Genomic DNA, 24827 nt, shown 5'->3' with positions numbered 1-24827 from the left:
CGGGACAATCTTACTTCTTATACTTATAGTCCACCTCAATGGCTGGTGGGTCTTAGGTCTTCAGAGTAAAGTCATAGATTGTGTTCGGATATTTTTTGTGTATTACAAATATATATGAATTCCTGAATTCCTGCCACTACATTCTATACATAGGGTGTATTTAATAAAGCTACCTGGGAAGAAGCAAGAAACAATAAATTTTAATACCCCGGAGTAAGTAACAATACTAATATAGAAGATGACGGACTACTTTTGATAATCATAGCTTCTTGATCTTTCAGCAAAATCGGTTCTCTGGTCACTGCTCACTGTTAAATATGGTAAAATTATTCAACAAAAGAAACATTCACTCTCATTTTCTTAAAATAGTACACTTTAACTCTTGAGAATCAACTCTTCAATGAGTTTGAAATGCTGAGGAAGGAAGTACTAAAAACACAGTATGATGATCTAAAAAGACTGGTTCGCATTTCTATCTAATTTATCTGTTAAGTGGTAATACCCCGTTTACACATCTATAGATTTACTGTGCATAGTAATAAAATGTATGGGAAAACATATATTATCCTGCAGTTGGCAAGATTGCGTGCATAAATCAAACAAGATTGGAAGGTTCTAAATTCAACGCGCAAGTAAGATTATTTTCGACCTGCGCCTGCGCAGTAGAGCGATAGGGGCGAACATGTCGGTAAAAAAATTAACTACCCATTTTGAGTTTAACCGATTTTCAATAAAACCCGTCAGATAGTAGTATAAAATGATAACCTCGCGTCTTGCTTACTCTTGAAGAATGAGATTGGAGAGACAGTCAGCACTTTTACGTATAAACAGTAAGTTATTATCATGATAGTTTAAATGTTTAAAATAAGCACGATTGCCGACAGTAATTCCATGCATGTGTACAGGCCCTATAAGGTTGTCGCATTTGGCATTGTAAGTTAGATTTACGTCAAATATTTTTAAGTATGGTTTTGAATTTATTATGCTCAATGACAATGAGATGTATATTAATAATTCGACAATTTATTTATGTACATAGATATAAATAAATTTTATATAGTAAGGATTTTTTTATTATAATGCTGGTATAGTATTTATAAAGGAAAAGTAATTTTTGGTCTGGCAAGTCTGCACTGACATTGTGATTGCTGTCAGATTATTACATTATTATTCTCAAACTGACCGAGATAGTAGAAAGGCATACGGTAAATTGCCGAGAATTAAAATAAACAATGAGTTATCTCAGTGAGTTGTCACAGTCCCAGGAATATCTGAGTTTTCGAAGTAGCATACCCCTTCGAAAGATTGTTGTCGATTCTGATGGTTCTAAGGTTCGTTTGCATACTTCATTCAGATTAAAAAAAAAAACAGCTTTGACTTACCCTTCTAAAACAGGTACGCTTGTGTACCTACATAATCTGTTGACGATATGTTGAATATTAAAATAATAATAATCTATTGATTGCATATTTTTTTGCAAATTTACCTGCACATGACATTGGTAGGTAGTTTGATGATATGAGTGACTTGAATTAAAAATGCTAGACAACAAAACATGCCTACATTAGCAGATGTTATTTATTGACTTTCTTGTATGTATACTATAATTATTTACAAGATAATATCTAATTTTTAAAAAAATATTTGGTGGATTATTAGACAGTACTAACTGATAACACATGCCAGGCATATTAAAGTGGGGCCACACCGGCAACAAGTCGCGCGACAACTCGTTAAATTTTACGATAATTATCATAATTGCTTAAGAAATTTTACGATAATAATCATGCTTATCGTAAAATTTAACGAGTTGTCGCGCGACTTGTTTTCGGTGTGGCCCCGCTTTTAGGTATTACTTAGTTGACAACACACTAATTCACTTTCATTTTGTTTTACACACAGGACAGATTTTGGTGTCTAGTTGAATTTGAGCTAATGAAAATGTATTGTCACCTATCAGTTATGAACTACCTTCATTCAAATTCTTGATATTTGCTTTATTGCCGAAAAAATCAGAAGTATTAAAAAGATAAAAAGCTCAAAACATTTTTGTGATGAAAACTCTCCTCCATATCCATGGACCAATCAGGGATGGTAGCAATTGGAGGAGAGCCGCTGATGACTGTATGAGGGTTTATCATTTTTTTTTGGCGGAAACAGTTAATCTCATGTAGACAATTACATTAAATACCCTTTTCAGTCGGTGCTGATGCTTTTCGATCCACTAATTATTATTGTTAAATTGAAAGTTTGGTATTTTCATACATTTCGATGCATCATTATCACACACTAAGATTAGGTTGAGGTAGATTAGGTTAGGTTTGGTCTAAAACAATGTTATAAAAGGTCATGCGTTCATTTGCGCCACTATTACCGAATATACAACGTTGAGCTCTACGGGCTGAGTTTAATAAATTAAGATTGGGAGATTGTCCGGGCAGGGTCATGTTCTCAGAAGAAGAAGCAGGTGAAAAATTTACTGGGTAGATAAAGTTACCGATGACTGTCATCTGCTTGGGGTACAAACAATGGAAAACATTGGGTAGGAAGAGAGTTGTTGGATGAATCCAGAACCTACCCTGGGCTATAGTATTCCTGATGATAATCATTATGATGGATCCAGAGTGCTGTGGTTTTTACTGATTTTTATTGTTGATAAATAGAGATAACATTAATAGGTTTGTACAGGTAACCTATTAATTACGGGGGATATGTTTTGGGCATAGTCACGATAACTGAAATTTCACGATTAAAGTAATGGGAAATTTGAGAAACGAAACAATTTAAAATATGAAAACACTTTTGTTGATAACTGTCGAAACAATCTGAACGTACACGTGTGATTCCACTCATTATGTTGATTCCTCCCATGTGTCAATTGTCAAAACAAGTGCAGGATGAAAATATTATTTGTTATTAAAAATAGACCAATATACTTAAAAAATTTGCACTCACCGGGGTCGCGATGCACAAGGGTTACCTATATACCAAAAGACCGAAGAGAAGAAAAGATCTTGAGTCAGATGTCTGCCCGAAATTGGTCTTTAAAGTCTATAATAAATTTATTAAATCATTGATTGTTTTCATACAGGGTTGGCGAATTTTCGACTCGGGCCCGAAAACAGTGCGATGTCCATTGATTTGTCTTCCTCCAGTGTCGGGCACGGCTGACATTTACTTTCGCCAAATGCTGTCGCTGGCGGCCCGAGGTATCCGCGTTATTGCCGCCGAGCCGCCTGTCTACTGGAACATTAAGGAGTGGTGTGAGGGGTTCAAGAGGCTCATTGACTATTTAGAGCTTGATAGAGTGCACATTTTTGGAGCATCATTAGGTGAGTGGCCATGGTTTTTGATACACAAACTTTCAGAGAAATAGTCATCTTTAGCAGGGCATTGTCACTGGGTTGAAACCAACAGAATGTATTAAAATTATGATTTTTCATTTAATGTAATTTTATCTATGGCATGGTTCCACCGGGTTACGGGGAATCCTGGGGCTCCGCAAGCTCCGAAGAAGAAGTTATTTAGCAGCTTTCCAGGGCGGCAGTATCCGATTGGCTTGAAGAACAGGTAGTGCAATGTGGCATGAGAAGGTGCATGTTATTCATAATGCATAAAGATGACAGAAAAAAACAATGGATAAAGAAGCAGACAAGAGTAGGTGATGGTGTGATAGAGGTCACCACACTGATGAAATGGCATGTTGCTTGGCGATTGGGCAAATGCTGTCATACGGCCAAGAGGCATTAAGTGATAGCTTTGAAACCTGCCAGATCATTGAAATCATCAAGAAGAATTAGGGACTGACATGAGTGGAAGGAGCTAGGGTCGCCTTCAGCAGTGAATTGATCGCAATGATTACAAAAAGTGTAGGCATTACGGAGATGGGTCATGCGTTTGAATTTTCAATATTGGATTAGAGAATCGTTTAGTATTTTTTCGGTAGGTTTGTCATAACAATATGAGGCGTCCAATAAGAAAAACCGATAAATCACACATATGGTCAACATCTAACTAAACACTCGTCCATATTCTATGTGAAATTTCACACAATATGTATTACGCCTGTATACGTACATGGCTTTACAGGCACCAATAGTGTGTAAATTCAAATATGGGAATAATAACTATTTACACGTAAAAGTGCTGACTGTCTCGCCAGTCATTTTATGGTGCTGTTTGACTGGTTGTTGCGATAGAGTGATAATAATCATCAGCATTTACTCAATCATAACTAGATCAGTAGGGTCTGTTATGATTGGTTAATTGCGATAATATCTCTTGTAATATATGTACTCAATTTGTATAGATTGGAAGGACAATGCATGAATCCTCACTCATCTGTCACGAGACGCACTACTATCGCCACGAGTCCTTCACTCAATGTAGTTAACCGTCATTCCACTCGAATCAAGTCTCAGTTCATTAATATAATCAATCTCTTGATCACATAGATCTCCCCAGTACATCACTACCCGCGAGGTAAACATCAAAATGCTCAGCGCGGTGTAGTTTGTATTTTTTCCGGCAGGCTCGCCACTATTCTACTGCGCAGATATCAACAAGTTCCAACAGTCGCGTGAAAATTCAGAAGCTGCTGAAATTTCTTGATCCATGCATGCAGTCTTGCAACTTGCATGATAATACGTGTTTACACACGGATTTTCTTGTTATGGCCGCGATAATCTTACGTACTATCAGCAGTAAATCCTTTCATGGGGTATTCTTATCTTTTTTTTGACCATGTCCGATCTTAATAGGATCATATGGGCCTCCACAGAATGGAGTTTTGTATTAACAGATTTTTGTTTTTACGAGAAATGGATGTTGGCCACTGGCTTAACCTATCGGGTTCAAACTCTGACTCCAAACACAAATTGAAAAACAAAATGTGTATATTTGCTAGGATTCGAACCTGGGCCCCCCACGACATTATAAGCCGACGCGTAAGCCACTATCACACGAAAAAAATGTTCAAAAAAAAAGGAACTAATGTTAAAACAATCAAATCTTGACGCACAAAAACGTAATTTCCCACTACTTAATATTTTATAGTGAACTTATCGGTTTTTGTTATTGGATGCCTCCTATACTATGAAGTGTGTACAATCCTGTTTTGCAAAAGTGAAATGGTTTTATCTGGTGGAGCTATAATATTTGTATTGATTAAATCAGTTATTGGTGGATGTATGAGGTCAGACATTTTATAATAAAATTATTATGTATGCATTATCTTTGTTATTCTTTCTCTGTCTTATCTTAGAAAGTGAGTCAATCTCTATAAGGAAAATATAATAATTGATAAATTATTAATTTAAAATTATATTATTGTATTAAATGAACCAGTTATCTCAATGAAATAATTTTATTGTTTTTGCCAATAGTTAAAGTCAGATGAGCAATAAGGGTCAATTGAATTTAATTTATGGCATAAATTTCTGTAATGTCATTTATTATGCTTCTTTGAATGCATCAATTAAATGAATGAAATCTGTATCTACAGTGATGCTAGAGCAGGGGGGGGCAAACTGTGGCCCGCCATCATTAATTGTACTCCTGATTACGAATAACTTTTTTATATTTTTTTAAAAAATATTGACAATAGACTAAAATTTTAAGAATTTGTTGTTTCGTAAATGTATTATCTCAGTACGTCTTCCTTGCGTCTTGTCTCACACTATGTAACCACTATTTTCTACGTTGAACATTGATTTCAATAAATATTGATAGTGTGCCGACAGAGCTACAACTTAACTTAACACAGTGTGACACTGATTTAAGAGAATTGCATCGTCGTGAAGAAATCTCCAAATTTTACAATGCCCTTAATTCAGACAAAATCGACCAACTTAAAGATTACGCAAGAATAATGTTCGTTATTTTTGGATCAACCTATATGTGTGAACAAACATTTTCGATCATGAACCTCAATAAAAATTCTTTACGATCAAATATCTCCGATGCCCACAAGCAGTTTTGAGAATATCAACTACAAAATTAACACCTGAATTTAAAAAAATGTTCAAAAATTTACAACAGTTTCATTCTTCTCATTATTTTTTTTGTAATGTTTATTTTTCTTGATAATAAAGAGTGTATATCTAAAAATTGTATTTTGCTTGCGGCCCGCCGCTCATTTTGAATTCTTGAATTTGGCCCTCCATCCAAAAAGTTTGCCCGCCCCTGTGCTAGAGCAACAGAACAGTTCTGAATATATATTATACAAGAATATTATAAACGCAACTATCGGACATAGGGATGTCATGTCGAAAGAAAAAGTATTGATAGGTACCAAAGATATTGAACAGAACCTTTTATGTAGATGGAGCTTATGTATATAACCATGGTGATGGGTTAATGGATTAAGATCCGACATAAATAGTGCACACTTAACCTTATAAGTCATCTTTATTTTTTTTTCATCGAACTAAAAATACAAATTGCAGATGGTGCTAATTAGTTTTTAAAATTTTAGTTTAGGTATGCTATGGACGTACAAGTCGTAATGTGTTTCTGGTGTAATTGAGAAGCAGATAAACAGATGAAGGAAAAGACCGAGAAATCATCGGGAGCCAGATTTAATTTCTACTAAAATCTGTTCCAGGTGGATTCTTAGCGCAAAAGTTTGCGGAGAACACATCGAATTGCCCACGCGTTGCTTCGCTGGTGTTGTGCAACACCTTCACGGACACTTCAGTGTTCAGCTACCGAGATTCTGCCGCCTTGTTCTGGATCCTTCCGGCTCTCGTCTTGAAGAGAATGGTGATGGGTAATTTCAGCGCCGAAAAAACTGATGTACACATAGTGGAAGCCATAGATTTTATGGTTGAAAGGGTAAACATGTTATTATTTTTTTTTATGTCAGATGAAAATTCGATTTATACTACAATTTATTTTTCTTGACGTAGTATTTATATTATTTTCCTATAGGTCGATAAATCAATATCCTGTTTACAAAAGTAAAAGAGAGTTAAGTTTGAAGAAAGAGCGATGCTTATTATATGCATAAAGCAGAGAAGAGACAAGTTAAATCAACACTGCTGAATTAGTAAATTTCACACAGAAGTTGCTTCCTTTAACTCGTAAGGTGTACATACAGTAGGCGCTTGGTAATCCGGCGTTCACCAATCCGGCACGTCCAATTGTCCGGTATTTTGCAACTCAGCTCTCCTGCTCTATAATCCGGCAGGTTTCACATTAAACTGCTGGATCACAGAGCGGAGAGCCGTTCGCTTGGCAGTTCGGTGCCCGACCTTGACAGATTTTCTATAGAAATTCAATAATCCGGCATTTCTGACAATCTGGCATAGGTGAAAAAATATGGGTGCCGGATTACCGAGCGCCTACTGTATCTCATTTTTCCTTTCGTACATATGACCAATATTCTGGTATTTTAAAATATAATAAATTGTTAATACAGATATTTCTAGACAGAATAAGGAACATTTTTTATATAGCTATTATGACAAAGTTGTTGTTATGTGTGTTATTATAGTAATCTGTAGTTACGAGCATTAATAATAGAACAATGATAAATTCCAATGACGCATTCATTCTTTTGGCTGTCGGTGACATTCTCAAGCATTCGCCTCCACTGCCATATTTCGAATAATAAATCTATATTCTCTTCAGTGAATAACCACCAGGCTCTCAACCAACACAGTTAGTGATCAAACACATTTACATATTATCTTTAATTTCAATAAAACAATGTTTCTTCCCAATCTACGTTGAATTTATAAGTTCATTGTTTTTTTTCATTTAAATTACTCATTTTTATAAAAAATATTGTATCGTGACAGCTGACCGTGTTACCACAGCTACTAATAGACCTAAATCTGCATCGTTATCCTCCTAGATGGCAGCACTGCTGGTTGCGCATGAGTGCCAAAAGTGTGCATTTTAAATATTAAATATTAAGTTGCTTGAGCAACCATTCATTGACGATAAATTATATATATCCAATCAACTGACACACAAATTCAATTGCAATTATTTTTACTAGTCAATATAAAACATGATTTTTGTTTTAAAAAAACATTATAAAATCCACAAATGAGTCCATTGGCGCATGCAAAAGTGATCGTCGGCACACTTCTGCCTGCTGGCACAGGGTTGGGAATCTCTGCAGTCTTTACCATTCAAGTTTAAAGTGCACAGTGGAATTTACAACCATTATCCCTCTTCCCAACCTTTTTTATACCCTGCACCCTGCATTGAGATTTTTATCCAGTTTGTCATATTTTTACTCGAATGACCGTTTTGTGAAATCCTGTGTCGAATGAATGTCAAGAGGCACAAAACAATAGTCACTTTGTTGAATTTCATTGAACTCTATTATCATTATCCATGAAATCACTTCAAACCGCAGTGTATTACGAATACTGTGACAATTATTGTCATAAATATATTTTAATCCCAGAAAAATGAATCTCTCTTCGAACAATTTTCTTCCCCCATTGTTCTGCAATCATCATTCGATTTACCCAGTCACGTCAAAAATAATAGATCGAGTAGCCACATGCATATAGAGATCATAGAATTGACTGAATCAGTGGTAGCGAACCTTTTTATGCTTAAGTGTTAAAGAGACAAAAAAAACGTGTATGCATGTAAAGGAATTTCTTGTTTCTCTTGGATAAAAAAAATCCTTCTCTAAAACTTTTTTTTACATCATACTATAAAATTTCTGTTCAGAATGGAGAGGTTTCTTTTAGCCTTCCTTCCGAAAAGATCAACCTTTTCACTCAAAATTTGTGGAAAAGGGAGCAGAGCCATGCCAAGAGGTATTAAAGGTGTTCAGTACCCAGGTAAAAGGATTTAGGCAGAATACCTGAAAAAAAAATTCAATAATATAATTAAAATAATTTATTACATAAACTGAATCTTATGACTTAAAATATTATTAAGTAATTATGTATGTAGCATACCGTCGAAAAGCGGTGCTTACCGACAGATGAAAAATTGAAGCACTGATTATTTCAAAACATCAATAAAATTATGTAATTATTAAAATATTCTTACGCAATTTCACTGAATGTTTTGAACATTTACAGATTAAAGGCAACAGGAAATGCGTCACTAGATCATTTAAAATTTCTCAGTAGGGCTGCCATTAACACAAAACTTAATTCGATTACAGAAAGATTTCTTTTTCTCGGGCTTGGGTCGAAATCCCGAACGCTGAAATCCCGAATGGCCGAAATCCCAAATGGCCGGAATCCCAAAAAATACAAACATCTATAATTGCGCAATTGCTTTTGTCTCTAATGTAAAAATTTGCGCAATCTTTTTGTTCAAAAAAAAATCAAACCCATTTGTTCTACAAAAAATGTTTTTTTTGTCTCTTGTAAAATTTGCGCAATTCAAGATAAGTGTTAAGATTGCGCAATCATTGGTGTTTGTATTTTTTATTTTTCGGGATTCCGGCCATTCGGGATTTCAGCATTCGGGATTTCGACCTTAGGGATTTCGGCTTTCGGGATTAAGGCTTTCGGGATTTCGGCCATTCGGGATTTCAGCATTTGGGATTTCGGCCTTCGGGATTTCGTCCGGCACCCTTTTTTCTCACTATATATTGCGAATAAAATTGTTCAAAGTGCGCTTGAATTCTTTTACTCAAACTTAATTCAAACGTAAAATGTAGGTTTGTACTATAACGGAAACACATGCTTTATTAAATACATAGTTATTAAAAAAAAATACTATCAACCTAGGGTAATTGATGGAGTTTGAATTTAAATTCTGATTGATTAAAGTTTTGTACTATTCCATCTGAGTCATTTTTTTCGATCTGGGTTCCTCCTTTTGGTATCTTCAGGCAATTCAGGCGATTGAATAACATCTTCTGCCAACTCCATCAGACTCATAACGATCATGAGGTTTCTTAAGTCACAAAATGCTATGTATACCATTGATTATTCCTCGGATAATGAACTGGGGAATGTTGTATTTTTGTACTCACATAATGTGGCCGAAGTACGGTAGTTGTTTAGTTTTGATGCTACTCAGAACCTTTTAATATTTTTACATTAGTTTAAGGGTTGTTAATATTTGTCACCCTGTCAGTTTGCGGAAATTTTGAAAATACTTCTACAAAGACACAATATCTTAACCTTTCTAACGCGGCAACTGACTTTAGTCAGCCTATACGCGCGAGTCATCCGCGCGTCAGCTGACTAAAGTCATTTCGATTTTCGTTTGCCTAGTACTCCTTTCGGCCAGGCGCGAATAATTCGAACATTGATTTAATTTATTCAGAAATCATCCTTCTCTTGACATCTGTCAATGGATAGCCTAAACTTTTGTTCTATCTAATTTAAATAAATATTTTTCGGGAGCGTGTCTTGAATAAAAAAATATCAGTCATCGGGCCAATTCAAATTTGCCGCGTATATAGTGTCTTATCGCTTCTTAGTGCATGTGCGTCGAAGACATTTGACTGACGTGTTTGTAACGATACGAGTTTGCGATATAATAAGTTATATTGTTTTTTAATGATTGAAAAACTATTTGGTGCGTAAACTGTTAAATAGAATATTCGAAATTTACATTGATCAAAGTGAATTTACAAAATATTTTTACAAAAGGAATGCTTTTGGAGATTGCATTCATTCGCCTATCTGCTATTATATTATCCGCGAGTAAATAGTTTCGGAAAATAATTTGAACAAGGTGTCATTTAAATATACCTAGGAGTCCGCGATTCAATATGTCTCTTTGTTTATCATTGATTAACATTTTTAAATACTATTTTCTGGTTATAGAATTAGGTGAAACAGACAAAAATTATTTATTTACCCTAGTTATCAGCCATTTATAAAGAAAAGACACGAACAATCAGATGCCCGTTCCCGCATAAATGCGGAAATTGTCGTATTACGCTACACCAGGTCCCGCGCTACTGAATTTTTATACACTGCGCGGCAAATCATCGTCTGCTGGTGTGAGACAGACACTTGAGAATTATTTTTTTCGTAACACTATTCAAAAGGGTTTGATTCATGACTACTATTTTTTTTTATGGAGAATTCTTCTTATATTTATAGTCGAAAATAACTCGAGTTACTTACTATCATGTCATTATAATAAAATAAGAGATTACCTATTCTAGTACCAGTGGGTCTATTCTATACTTATCGACCGCTAAAGTGATAAAGTAATAAATATTATCATACTTAGGGTAGGTTTGTATCAAAATGTTAGCACTTATTGTAACAATTACACGAAGTTGGTTTTTATTGTTGCAATAAGTGCTATATTTTAACAGCACCTATCTTGCTGCTGTTGAAATATCGCACTTATTGCAACAATAAAAACCAACTTCGTGTAATTGTTACAATAAGTGCTAATATTTTGATACAAACCTACCCTAAGTTTGATACTATTTATCACTTTAGTGTTCGATAAGTATAGAATAGACCCACAGGTTATTGAAGTAATATAATAAAAAAAAAAACAAATGAACTTGAAAATAAAATTGTGGTGACTATAAAGCATTTAGAAGTGCAAAAAGTGTTTGAAATTTAATATTTTACGAATTGTAATAGCCTAATAGGTATTCGAAAAATAAACCGTTTTGTTATAAACTATGTGTCATTCGATTCCATTCAGTTCGGAGTCAATGGTAGGTACAAACCAGGCACTGGTGGTAAGTACATTACTCTCAAATAGCCAGTAGTTCTCAAGGATGATTTATTTATACTCGACCTGCAGTGCTGCAATGTGTATGGGAGTTCAAATAAAAGTTACACAGTTTGAGATGTCCTGGATGCTATAAAAATGAGCTATTTATGACTGATATTTTTTTAACACACTCAACAAAAATGCTCATAAAAGTCATAAACCATATTATTATTCATTATGTGTATGACATATTTGTCGAAATCGTAGCCGTAGACTATAATACTGAACTGTTCTTTTTTTTTTTTTTTTTTTTTACGCGCGGCATAAGCGTTGGACTACAAAGCCGTGGGTCCCAGGTTCGAATCCTGGGTCTGGCAAGTACAAAAATTGTTTTTCAATTTGTGTGTGTCAGGGTATGGACCTAATAGGTTGAGCAAGTGGCTGACATCCATTTCTCGTAAAAAACAAAATCTGTCAATACAAACCTCCACTCTGTGGAGGCCCATATGATCCTATCAGGATCGGACATGGTCGAACTGTTCTTACACTTGTTAATCTGTCATCGACGCATTAGTCCAGCACCATTTCGTAAGTGTCATGGCGCCGCTCGAGTAAGCCGGCATTTTTTCAATGAAGAAATCTTGTTCGTGATTTCTTATCAGTTTTAGGCGACGAATGTTTATTTTTAGAGTCACATAAAATATTAGGTTCTGTCATAATCATTTTTGAACTTGACTCCGATTTTTTACTACTCTATTTGTGTATGTTTGACTGACATTTATTACGATTTATTGATGCTTGAAATAACAACGCGCACTGTTGTACTAAGTCGGGATTCGTAACGCTTAGAAAGGGTTAAATGTTTCAATTGTTTGTGGATATTCCTCGTTTAGTGTTCAAATACAGTGGCGTGTGCTGACTTTTTCTTGTACAGATGCAATTGAATAAACATACAGGTTTATATATCTATTATTTGCCACATAATATCATATACCTTAGGGTTTTGTAACTAATTGAATTTTGGGGGGGGGTGGCTGATGAGGTAGTATGATGTGTGGCATTGCAGAGTGGCAATTCTGTGATATTTTATACATATTTATGTAATAATTATATTTTTAATATAGAACGTGAACAATAACAATCAACTGTAGGAGTCTCAAGCAATATATTATACATGAGATAAAACATATGAAAATGCGTAGGAGAAAGCAAAAAGAGAGAGAAGACGTATTAAACATACACACAAATTCTAAATTTGAAAATTGGATTAATTGTTTATTTTAATTGAGTCGTGAAAGAAAACAAATTATACTCTCATAATAGTTTGACAGATGCTTATAGTACGATAATAGCATATCGAGTGATAAGGGTATCGAGAAATTAGTGTGTTATCCAAGAGATTTAAGCGTAATTATAATACGGTAATACGGGATAGGGTGATGTAACCTACTGTAACCGTAGGCAACATACACAATCAATAAATAAATAGAAACATGGATGAGGAAGAACCGTTGGTAAGCGTCGCCGTTTGACAAATTAATGAGTTCTGATTTGACATACTCAGAAAAGTCAGGAGACTACAGAGACTCCACCGGGTTGGTGCAGCAGCTCACAGACAAGTAATTTAGTCTGAAACATCTGAACAAAGACAGTAAGACAGAATGTATACGTAAACGTATGAGAGAGATGAAAACATGGAGAAAACGTATGAGAATGTTGATTTATTGATTTCCACATAGTACTCCACAATATCAGATATGATGAAATGTAGAATCTTTATTTATGTGATAAATAATTATTTCAGCTGGAATCCCTTTCGCAGCCTGAATTAGCATCGCGACTGACCCTCAACTGCATGCCGTGTTACGTAGCGGCACACAAGATCTCCACCCTTCCAATTACAATCCTTGACGTCTTCGATGATTACGCGCTGAGTGGGTCAGTTCGGGAAGAACTTTACAAGTGCTACCCGCAGGCCAAGCTGGCACATCTTAAGAGTGGGGGCAATTTCCCATATTTGAGTCGGTGCGATGAAGTCAGTTTGCATTTACAGGTAATTATTATCTTTAGTTTTTATAGTCATTTGAATGAAGTCAAATAAAAGGTTACATTAACTACAAGTAATTTTGTATTGTCAAATATTTTGTAGCAAACATAAGTCTTTTGTGCATTGAGATTTATTTGTCAGGACTACACTCTGATAAAAGCCATTTGCAAAAGTGTTACAAGGGTAATTTTTAATACAAATGAACCGCCATCGCTCAGAATATCGTCATCAAGTGGCACAGTGATGTGACAATTTTGTCAAAATGGTTTTTATTACATTACCCGCGTAGTTTAATAAAATATTCAATGTTGTATATACCACCAAAATCGGAAGAGATATAAATAAATAATCACAATAAATCATAATACGATAGCGATAGGATAGGATAACACAAAACAACAAATTATTTTAACAAATACCGGATGTTTAAAGCACAAAAAATCACTAGTAATGTAATTTGTCTCTCCCGTGAAGTTGTCAATATGGACCTATCTTTCGCATACAGATAGGTTTGTTTATCTGACCGATAACTAACTATCTTACTGTCTCCAGATCCACCTTCGTCAGTTCCAAGAGACTACATACTCTGCATCGTCTATGAAGCCCGGTAAAGCCCGAAGATTGTCCTGCGACTGGTCGCAAAATCCAACACTTCTTAGTGACGGACAATCCGTGTCTTAATGCTTATCAAGAAAATATATCTGTGTTCAAAAGAAAAGGGAGATTAGTCTAAAATTACTACTTTTCAGGAGAACCAAAAGAAGATTGAGTTTTGTACCACTTTGTATGTGTTCAGAGTCGTTGATTCGACTTGTCTCTTGGATCATTTATTATACTTATTTTTTCGCATACGTATGTACCTATATGCATTATGGATTTAGGATATTATTAAAAAAAAAAAAAAAATAAGACATCTCTCTTTTCCTTTTGTATACAAATATACAATGTGTCTTATGTATAATATAATTAATGTGAGTAACTCTTAATTCAATAAAAATAATAGATATGTTGCTTGCTACGAGTTGTTTATGATATCTTCTTTCGCACAATAAATGAGTCAATTACTCAATGAGTAAGTACTGAATGATCTGAAAATATATGAAATTAACTATGAGATAAATTCCTAGGTAAATGTCATGGATTTTTTTTTTTATGAAATTCATTTCTACACAATTATTTATGCCTATAATAAACACGAAATCAATATTATTATGTCATTGTTGTCTTATGTAGTAAATTGCGATATGCCTGATGCGACTCACTGGCAGGATGTGACATATATTCATAGATAACGGACATTATATTAGATTCGTAAGTTCCATATAAGAGGATTCCCTCTACAAGTGACGCTATCTCTTGGAGTGACAATGCATTTTAACTATGTGAGCCTGAAAACTCAAAAAAAAGTATTCACAATAATTATAAAATGGAAATTTTAGTAAAAATAGATAAAAGACGATATTCAAAATGAAATATAATGTACCTACTTAGTTTATTGAAAACAATAATTTTAAAATGTAAAGTCAAAAAATAAAATGTTAATGGAAGCCATTTCGACTTTTGTAACAATGTGCAAATATAATAATATAGACGTTTTATATACTTAATTTACTAAAACTAAACTTCTTTATATAATATTTATGTTTACGTTGTTTGATTTGCAAACGTGAATATTACTAAATTATCATTATTTCAATGCCACAACTGTAAAGAATATACATGTTAGCGTATAATACATGTAATAAAAGTAGACATACCCATTGAATTGTTTTATCAGCTGTCGATCCGCAGAACCTTTTTATAAAACTGGTTTAAAAATGCCAAACATCAATATAATTCTGACACAATTTATATTTTATTTTCATTACACCAATTTCATCTCGAAAATTATTGCCTGATTGCTTTTGTTTTGAAGATGTTGTGTAGAATTGACATGACATTTGAAAAGAATGACATGACATTAGTGTTGATTGGCTGAGCTCTGATTGGTCATTGAGCTGGCCCTGTGGCATTGCGATTTAGTGTGTGACCGTAGTGCTATCTATTTGGGTGACAAAGCATAGGGGATCACGATAGATATATGGAAAATACACCTCCCTGTATATATTTTTTGGACATTTTAAAATTGATCTCATGAAAAACAAAACGAAAGACAAACATTGAAATGTCAAAATATACAATTAGAAATTAGACAAAATGGGAATTAAAGTGTTGTTCAAATGAATGTATATATTCACAAAATAATCTCACCGCTAAAGAAAATGTCTCATATCCAACTCTAGGGAAGCAATCTTTTATCGCCATCGTATTTCTTCTGTTGAGTTATTACTGAGTACTCACATTATGGCTATGGTTATTATATTATTATATAGTTAGGTTTGATACTTACAAAAAGTTTGATAATATTCCATGCTTAGTTATATGAAATTTTATATGAAATTGTTTCAATATATAAGATTGATTATATGAATAGATAAATGATTATATTAAGATTACAATTGTTACAGGACTATTATGTACTGAATAATAGTAAAAAAACAATCACTGAATTACCCTATTTTTTGATTCTGCGAAATTGATATTTTTCATAAATATGTTATATTAAATAAATGTTGTGTGTTATTCCATGTTAAGTAATGTTGTTCAATTGAAATTATTGTTGTGATTGGCGAAATTATAAATATAACATCGTTTATAAAGCTTCTGATTTTAAAAGAATAGCTATGTATATATTTTTTTATCCATTCCATCATTTATGTACTACTGTACTGTCATATTATTAATAGGCTACACCCAAATGCTATATAATGATAATATTATTATATGTTAAACACATTGGCAGTTTTGAAATATTTGTAAGTAATGTAGGTATTTTAAAAGTTTTATTTATCATTAAGCGAGTATAATTAATTAACGTGTCATTACTACTTACTTGTCAGCAAAAATGTTTCAGACGGAGCAATGACATTATTAATGGACGACGCACTCAGTACAGTAGCTAGCAAGGAAATTCGCCCATAGTGACATTCGCACGTGCATAGGTAGACGTCACGCAATATCCATTATGCGATATCACGCATCGGGAATTTATAGCAATATCACCTTTATTGTAACGGCGTTAGAACAGTGTTTCTAGTATCAATGTTCGTTTGAGCGAACCTGTTCGAACCAAACCATTCGGCAGACCCGACAAAAAGTTTCGGGAATTTATAGCAATATCACCTTTATTGTAATGGCGTTAGAACAGATTTTGCCATTCTCATTCTCGTCATTTTTTTTTCCAGATGCTTCGTCCATATTAATGTCATTGAGACGGGGTAATAAAATGAGCCATCTTGCGGTAAAAGATGATCAGTTGAAAATTGAAAGATAAATGTCACGGCTATCATTTGTTGATAATGGAAACATTACTACTTTACTAAATTTGGAGAATTTTCCCTTTCCGACTTAAGAATAAACTATACTGCAATATCGAAAAATGCTAGATTTAACGGTACATGCCAGATGCGTACACTTGTCACATACTAGAACTCAAAAAGTGATAGATCTGGCAAGAAAAACATTGACTATAGTAGTCAAAATATTTACACTAGACTGCGAAATCTTTAACGTGGGACCTGGCGGCGGCGCTCATGTGTCTTGTCTATGGTTTTCGATTTCGAAGTATTGAAAGTACTGAAATGCGAGAGGAGGGGAAGTAGGTCTCCAAACCCCGCCTATCACTGTAAAGATTTCGCACTGTATCACAGATTCCTCACAATTTCATCAATATATTTCTAATGCGGCGAGGTCTTGAGGTATCTGGTTATTGCAGCAATGCTTCGTAAATTTTTAATCTCTTTTTTATCAATATTATTTTTCTATTAGCTTGTTTACAAGTATCTAATGGCTTATTTTTGAAGTGTATGATAATTGAACATACATAATTTGAAAACATCTTATGCATATTACCCACTAGAAAAAAAATATACGAGACCCTTTTGAATGAATTGACATGAATTTGATAAGCTTTTCATGTAAGAACTATTAGTTAAAATTATCGTAATTAAGTAGAATGCCTGTATCTTAATTGGAAAAGCATACTGGTGCGAATCCACCGGTTTCAGGTTCAAGTCCCGTCGGGTGTCATATTTTTTTCTAAAGAAGGATTTTTCTAGTGGGTATGCAAGAAATTATGTTTGCTCAATATAAAGAATGTTACATTCTCAAATCTTGTGAATTATTCGTTGAATAAAAGAAATAGTTTATTGTATAACAATTATTAACATTCTAATTGCAGCTACTGCCCTCAAAGAATCAAAGGGAAAGAAATTAACTAACAAATGCTGCGTCAAAATACAAGTTTGCATGTTGAAATTGTGTTTGTTAAGTCAATTTTGTTCGTCAAATGTCTCGTAAATAATATATGTTCGTGATGTGAAAAATTATAAAATATTTTACAAAATTACTACTTAATGATCAATGGGTCTAAAAATATCTATAATTTAGTTGTGAAAGCTTTGTATTAGTTTTTATTTCTACAGTAAAACTCTCAATAAAAACTTTGTTAATTTGAAATTCCGTAATATGAAATAATTACGACTCATAACTAAAATATTCCATAAATCAAAATAAATCACGTTTCAAATAAAAGTCATTTAGGTAATCTGTCTTTTAAAATGTATTGTTTGTCTTTATGAGATGTAATAAAAATTGTATTATGTAATGTTTTAAATGATAATCCCATACCGCTAACCCATAACATGTGGGGTGTGGTATCCAGCTTTGTAGGAGCATCTGTTTCAGGGCCGTATTGATTTGTACCTATATTATATGGATATTCATTTATCTCATCGGGATTTCTTTTGTTACCTATAACAATATATTATCTGAACAAAATAAAGTTAAAATTAATATTGGTTAATTATTGACTCTCTATTTTATCTTAGAATTAGTCATTAAATTAACCAATATCAGGGAAGTTAACCTTGATCATTGTTTAATGCAGAGGGTTGGAGCGGACCCTTTTTTGAGTTGCTCCACTCTGGGACCTAATACTTGCTCTAGTATCTGCTCTACTCCGGGTAAAAAGTTTTAATATGTATTGTTTTGAAATAAGGTATTCGTCCTTTTCATTATTAATTCTATTAAACAAAATCGCCGACAGGAAATCGTCTTTCATTATCTGCCTCTTCTGTCAAAAAAAGTGAGGTTATTTATCACTCGGCAGTGTTGTCGTATTTCAAATAATTCCAGTGTTGCAAAGTGTCAAATGTAAGTTTTGGACGAAAATTTAATAATTATAAAAAAAAACATCCGTAGCAGTGGAGCATTACAAATTTTCCGTGCTCAGGCTCCACTGCTCTGTGCTCCTGCTTCGATCTCCGCTCCAACACTCTGGTTTATAATACACTTTATACACTATTTAAATCTGGAAATCAATTTGTAATTCATAATTGGAATTTTTTGTTATATCAAATTAATGGGAGTTTTACTGTAATTATAGTATAATGTATTCATTTTTATATACCGATACAATAAATATGGTATATGTTACATAAAATGTGGCCAAAATTGATTGCTGATAGAACTAGTCAGTGATATATTGTTATATTTCCGTTGTCAAGGGAGATATATTACGTAATTTTTAAAAAAATAACTGTTATTTATGAGGATTAGGTTAATCTTGAAAAGATCTGTTAAAAATTTATAATATACTGCTATGTATATATTTTAATCTAAGATAATCGAAAAATGGAATTAAGGGTACCTATTTAATAATTTTAAGGCTATCCTTCAGTTGAGGCATGGTCTTAAAAGATCGTGGCTAGGCGATGAGCGGATTGCGGGTCGCGGGTGCAAATGACGCATGCCGAATGAAATATAATTTATCATATAAATCCAACATGCGTCCATTTAATGTTCTGTTTATTGTTCTATTAGTAACAATAATAATATATTCATTGACATGTTTTCTTTTTCAAGTAAATGGGTAACGTTTTTAGTCATCTTTACACGATTTAAGAATTAATACCCCCGTCGCCATCACGAAACAAATTCACATATTCACACCTCGACGTTCGCTCTCCGACTGCCAGCGAGTCCAAAATTTCGTTGCGCCTATAGTTGAAAATTATTTGCCGTTTCACTGAAGTATCGTCTTAACAAATTTGTTAGAAGGATTTGACATTAAATAAATCCATGTAAGGCGTGAATATGTTGTAATGTCTAAAAACATCAATTATCAGGGCACCTCTTTGTAAGGTTGGTGGTAAATCAGATTAAATGTTTTTGAATGATTTTAAATTTTAATAGATTTTCAACAAACTAAAATTTAAAAACATTCCTGATTTACCATAGAATACTAACCGTAGAAAGAGCTGCCCTGAGAATTGATGTTTTTAGACTTATCAACATATTCACCCCATACACGGATATAATACGAACATTATGTGGTTTTTTTAATTAAAATAGTATCTAAGTTTTTTTATAAACTCTTGGATTGTTTAATGTTATCTTCGTTTGTGTTTTGTTTTACTGATTAGGCTAATTTTTTAAATAAAAACTAATATTTAAGAGTTCTGCAAGTGTCAGGCATAGTTTATAAAGAATTTTTTAAAGAAAAATGTAGAATATGAATGTAAGAATAAATATAAATATTTTTTAAGTTGTCAAATGGAGTGCTGAAGGTCAATCGGTCCTAGCTACATTTTTCTATTTTAGTTATGTTCAGATTTGAAATCATAACCAATTGCCATGCACCCACGGTGATCTAGTTGGTAAATAGGCCATTTCTGAAGTTGGAAGATGGCTGCCGTTGGCGAATGTGCATTTTGTTTTTTGAGGTGGTTTGATCCGGTGAAAGGGGTTGGGTGAATGGCTAAAAACCATTACTTTTAATAATATCATCTTAACATAACCTCCATTTTATTGAGGCTAAAATGCTCCACTTATTAGCGAATTTGGCAAATTACTTAATTTTTTAACTGTTATATAAGTCAACTTTTTATCAATTGCTTCTAAGTCAAATGGCCTATAATAGGCAAATTTTAAATTCATATGTATGTTATTCAAACATGTTAATTTTTTAGAATGTATTTACTCAAAACACTGGTTTTGTGCTAGGGCCGATTGTCTTTTGACTGACTCGCTTGAATTGTAAATGGATATAGATGAATCTGATATCTTTCCACAAACCTACAGCAAAAAAAATATACTTTTAAATAGTTGTATGTATGTGTCGATTTTGGCAGGTATTAATTATGATTATTAAAATTTATACAATCGGCAATATTAATAAAATTGGAAAAAAGAAAGAAATCTAGTTTCATAAACAATTTTTGTCTTTTTTGTGGCTTCTAAAAAATAAGACTGAAACAATGAAATTATATATTGTTGCATATTATGTATTACAGGTCCATTTGTTGGTACCAATGTTTGTTAACAAAAATTATATTGAACATTATAATAATAATGCTATATGTAAGTAATGATTGGTATATAATAATGCATATTGAAAATGTATGGAAGAGAATTTTTTAAAATATATAATTTGTGATACAAACTGACTTTCATTATTTTATATTAGTATAGTAGTCAATGACTTTATTAGATAATAATTACAAGATAAAAAGAACTTTTTAAATACAACGTTTTTAAATTTTCTGTTGAATCATATTTTGATAGAAATACTGAATAATGAAATGTCATTCCATATTGATTTCCATAGTAACGCACGTATATATTATTAATAATTTAGTTGCTAGGACCCCCTTAGCAACCAATAATAGTGTTTTACTATTTACGAATTTTTTCCGAAATAACTTTCCATACAAAACAGAATAAACTGAAAATGAACTGAATTCTACTTAAAGATGGCTAAAAGTATTAAAAAAATGCATTGGCATTGTGTTCTGATATATTCTAAAAGTTTCAAATGTCTAGCTAGTCGGGAAGTTAGTTAAAAATCGATTGCAAGATTTGTACCGGACAAACAACCCCCAGACAAAAGAAAAACGTAAAAAAACCACCTTATCTCCAAGAATAAATGCTGGCATGCCTGCAAGCGACTGGTGGGGTCGAAAATTCTAGGCCGAAGAAGTAAACTTCTAATATATAAAACAATTATAAGGCCAGTGGTCACTTATGGCTGTGAGACTTGGTGCTTAACTCAAAACGAGGAAAATAAATTAGCTGTCTTCGAGCTCAAAATACTCCGAAAAATCTTTGGATCCACGTTGGAAAATGGGAACTACAGAATAAAAATGAACCACGAGTTGGAAGAGCTGATTGAACAGCACACAATCATAAGGTACTGTAAGTCCCAAATACTACGATGGGCGGGACATGTGGAGAGAATGCCTGAAGTTAGAGCGCCAAGGATCATGACAAAGTGGCTACCCCAACGGAAGAAACCCAGAGGCCGTCCAAGAAGGAGATGGGCTGACGCCGTAAAAGTGGACTGGATTCATATAGGAAGACCCGGTACCTGGAGAAGTGTGGCGAGAGACCGGAGTGAGTGGAGAGCGGTTGTGGAGGAGGCCAAATCCCACCCCGGGATGTAGCGCCGTGGAAGAAGAAGAAGTCAATGACTTTGAGCCTTGATTAACAATGACTATGATGATTTATTAAATTGCAGGCTAGATGAACAATGACTCTTATAATGTATTGAATATTCAGTTCTAGGTATATATAGCGAAGGACAATGATGGAAACATTCACTAACTCACTCGTCACTTTCTTACAGTCTCTTGAGCTCAGTCACTCGACCACCGTCACTCCGTCGCTCGCCCTCAGTATTATTATTGACAATAGTTCGGTAGTTATTCATACTCCTATAATTTGTAACTGTATCCAGACAATAAATTCTACATCTACGCTACCACTATCTTCAATCAACATACATCACCTGCTCCTATCCACCCCAAGGTGGTGACCCCGACATGATTTATCAACCCACATCACATTCTCCTACCCATCCCCTCAGTGGTGACCCCGACGTGAAAATTTTCTTCCTGTCATTTTAACCATTGTATTATTTTATTATTGTGTTGGTAAATAAACTCTCTCCTCGATTCATCCGAGCAAGTCCGAACAGACTTTCTCTCTACATTCAACATCCCGTCAGTGGTGGCCCCAACGTGATTTATCAACCCACATCAACGTCTCCTACCCAACCCCTCAATGACGTCATGCGATTTTCGGTATTTTTTGTTTATGGAATTTAGAATTAATAGGGTGGGGTAAAAAGCTTAAGGGGTAATCAAGTGAAAACAAAAATACATTGTTTATTTAAATGTTTATTATTGAAATCTTCAACTATAGACATGAGTTTTTTGTACATTATGTTCAAATAATAATTCATAATAATTTTATTATTATCGATACTAATAATATAATAATATTTAAAATCTTACAGACTATAATAATTGTTGGAACAAAACTGATGCATGATTCACTATTACAGCCGAGGACAAATTAGTGCATAATGATATTATTATTTTTTCACGAAGATAGACAAACCTCTTCTTCTTCGCTGTCTTTTTTCTCTGTGGTATTTAAAACATTACCGGAGAGGAAAATACAGCGGTTTAATTTTTAATAATCTTTATAATAAAATGTTATGAAACGGATGAACGACTAGACCGATCGATATTTAATATGTTTAGTGAACATTTTTTTTTATGAAAGGCAATCTAGGTTTATCACTAATGGAGATATTTTATAAAAAAAAACGAGACAGTTTATTTTCTCGACTTTTTTCATTCAAAATTCTTCCCTTCCGACTAAGCGTTGATAACATTGGTTTTTTTTTTGTTTAACATGCGATTATGTTTTTATAAATGTTTAAATATTTATTTTTTTAAATTCATTTAACGTGACCGCTTACTTCGATTACAATTTAAAATTCTATTCTCCTATTTACATAATATAAGCTACTTTACAATGTATTAGTCAATCCGATAATAGACTTCTTAACGATTCTGGACCCTGGGAAAACTCAAACAATATTTTTATACTTTGAGACATGAGGATTAATATATAATATATTATATTCTGTTTCTAGAGAACGATATAATAATATAATCTAATTCAAACATTTAGTCAAGGACTTGCTACGATTATCACAAGTAGTAAATAGTAAAAAATTAACCTTTAAATTAACATATATAGAATAGAATCATATTATTTATTACTTATTGACTTCATTAACATTCCTGATTATTTTTCCCCTGCTAGCCGATTAACAATAGTATTTTTGCAGTCGTATCGACGAGGGTTTCGCTATTCGCATCTCAAAATGAAACAGTCTACGCTAAAACCATTTCTTCTTCTTCCTCCGGGCATTAGAATAGTAGTTATAAAATTAGTCAAAAACGTAGAACTTAGAAACTTAGAAAAGTAGTATTTACGAATTATAATTTGAACAAACGAGATAATGTAATGTAACATTGCTATGGAGAAAATTTGTGTTTAAAGTTGTAGATTTTTTATATTCACTGAACTGTTAATAATGAATAACAACACACGTTGAATGTAGAGCAAAGCTCTTACTAAAATCCGTATAATACTGATAAATTGTGGCTCAGTATTTCATAATCATTCAAACAGATGTCACTGTGTGTTTAATTTTTTAGATTATGCAAATCAATCGACAGTGGCTAGTAATTTGAATTTACAGTCGGACGAGATAACTCGTGAAATTTGTATGTGCGACCTGTCAATCACGGCCTCAAAGAGGTTAACGTTGGTTAACCCGATCAGCACATGGCTATACATGGTTTGAATTTCAAACAAGTAAGTGAAAGACACCAGATTGAATGTCTGGGCTATTCTATACTCCAGGGGTAAAAGACGAAATGATTATACTTTAGTATCTACAAAATAGAAAATAGAATAACAGTAAAATGAAAAACTATCGGTAAATGGGTACTGATATGGGATAAGATACAGGTAGGTACGGCTGGTATACAAAATTTTGCAGAAGCATCGACTTGATATTGGTCAGGTCAAGTCTTTATTATATTTTTGAAATAGGGAGTCATTTTATATCTTTATCAGTTTATAAGTTTTTTTTTAACAATATTAATTGTATAAACTTGTTAAAATGATGAAATTAGTTTTTATTTATTCAGTTGTCAATATTCATAGCAGATCTAAATGAATGCAAAATGAT

General features: G+C 33.3%; 1 protein-coding gene across 1 annotated transcript; it reads left to right on the top strand.

Annotated features, from left to right (window-relative positions):
- Window positions 1–1132: 1132 nt before the first annotated feature.
- On the top strand, window positions 1133–21206 carry LOC147074417 (maspardin-like). The gene is made up of 5 exons (XM_085943672.1): window positions 1133–1331; window positions 3092–3332; window positions 6605–6834; window positions 13430–13678; window positions 14225–21206. The coding sequence occupies exons 1-5, from the start codon at window positions 1233–1235 to the stop codon at window positions 14351–14353; spliced, it is 948 nt and encodes a 315-aa protein (XP_085799798.1). The 5' UTR covers window positions 1133–1232; the 3' UTR covers window positions 14354–21206.
- Window positions 21207–24827: the final 3621 nt, after the last annotated feature.

The sequence above is a fragment of the Rhyacophila brunnea genome, unplaced genomic scaffold (genome assembly GCF_057557595.1).
Source record: "Rhyacophila brunnea isolate RB1 unplaced genomic scaffold, BYU_Rbru_1.0 scaffold_16, whole genome shotgun sequence".
Lineage (NCBI taxonomy): Eukaryota > Metazoa > Arthropoda > Insecta > Trichoptera > Rhyacophilidae > Rhyacophila > Rhyacophila brunnea.
The sequence above is the reverse complement of the archived record's forward strand: the minus strand, read 5'-3'. Positions and strand labels throughout refer to the sequence as shown.

What these genes read in the sequence shown, in the direction of transcription:
- LOC147074417 (XM_085943672.1), top strand. Translation starts at nt 1,233, where the DNA reads ATGAGTTATCTCAGTGAGTTGTCACAGTCCCAGGAATATCTGAGTTTT. An exon ending in TCGATTCTGATGGTTCTAAG is followed by an intron (nt 1,332 to 3,091) that starts GTTCGTTTGCAT and finishes GTTTTCATACAG; the next exon opens with GGTTGGCGAATTTTCGACTC. An exon ending in CATTTTTGGAGCATCATTAG is followed by an intron (nt 3,333 to 6,604) that starts GTGAGTGGCCAT and finishes AATCTGTTCCAG; the next exon opens with GTGGATTCTTAGCGCAAAAG.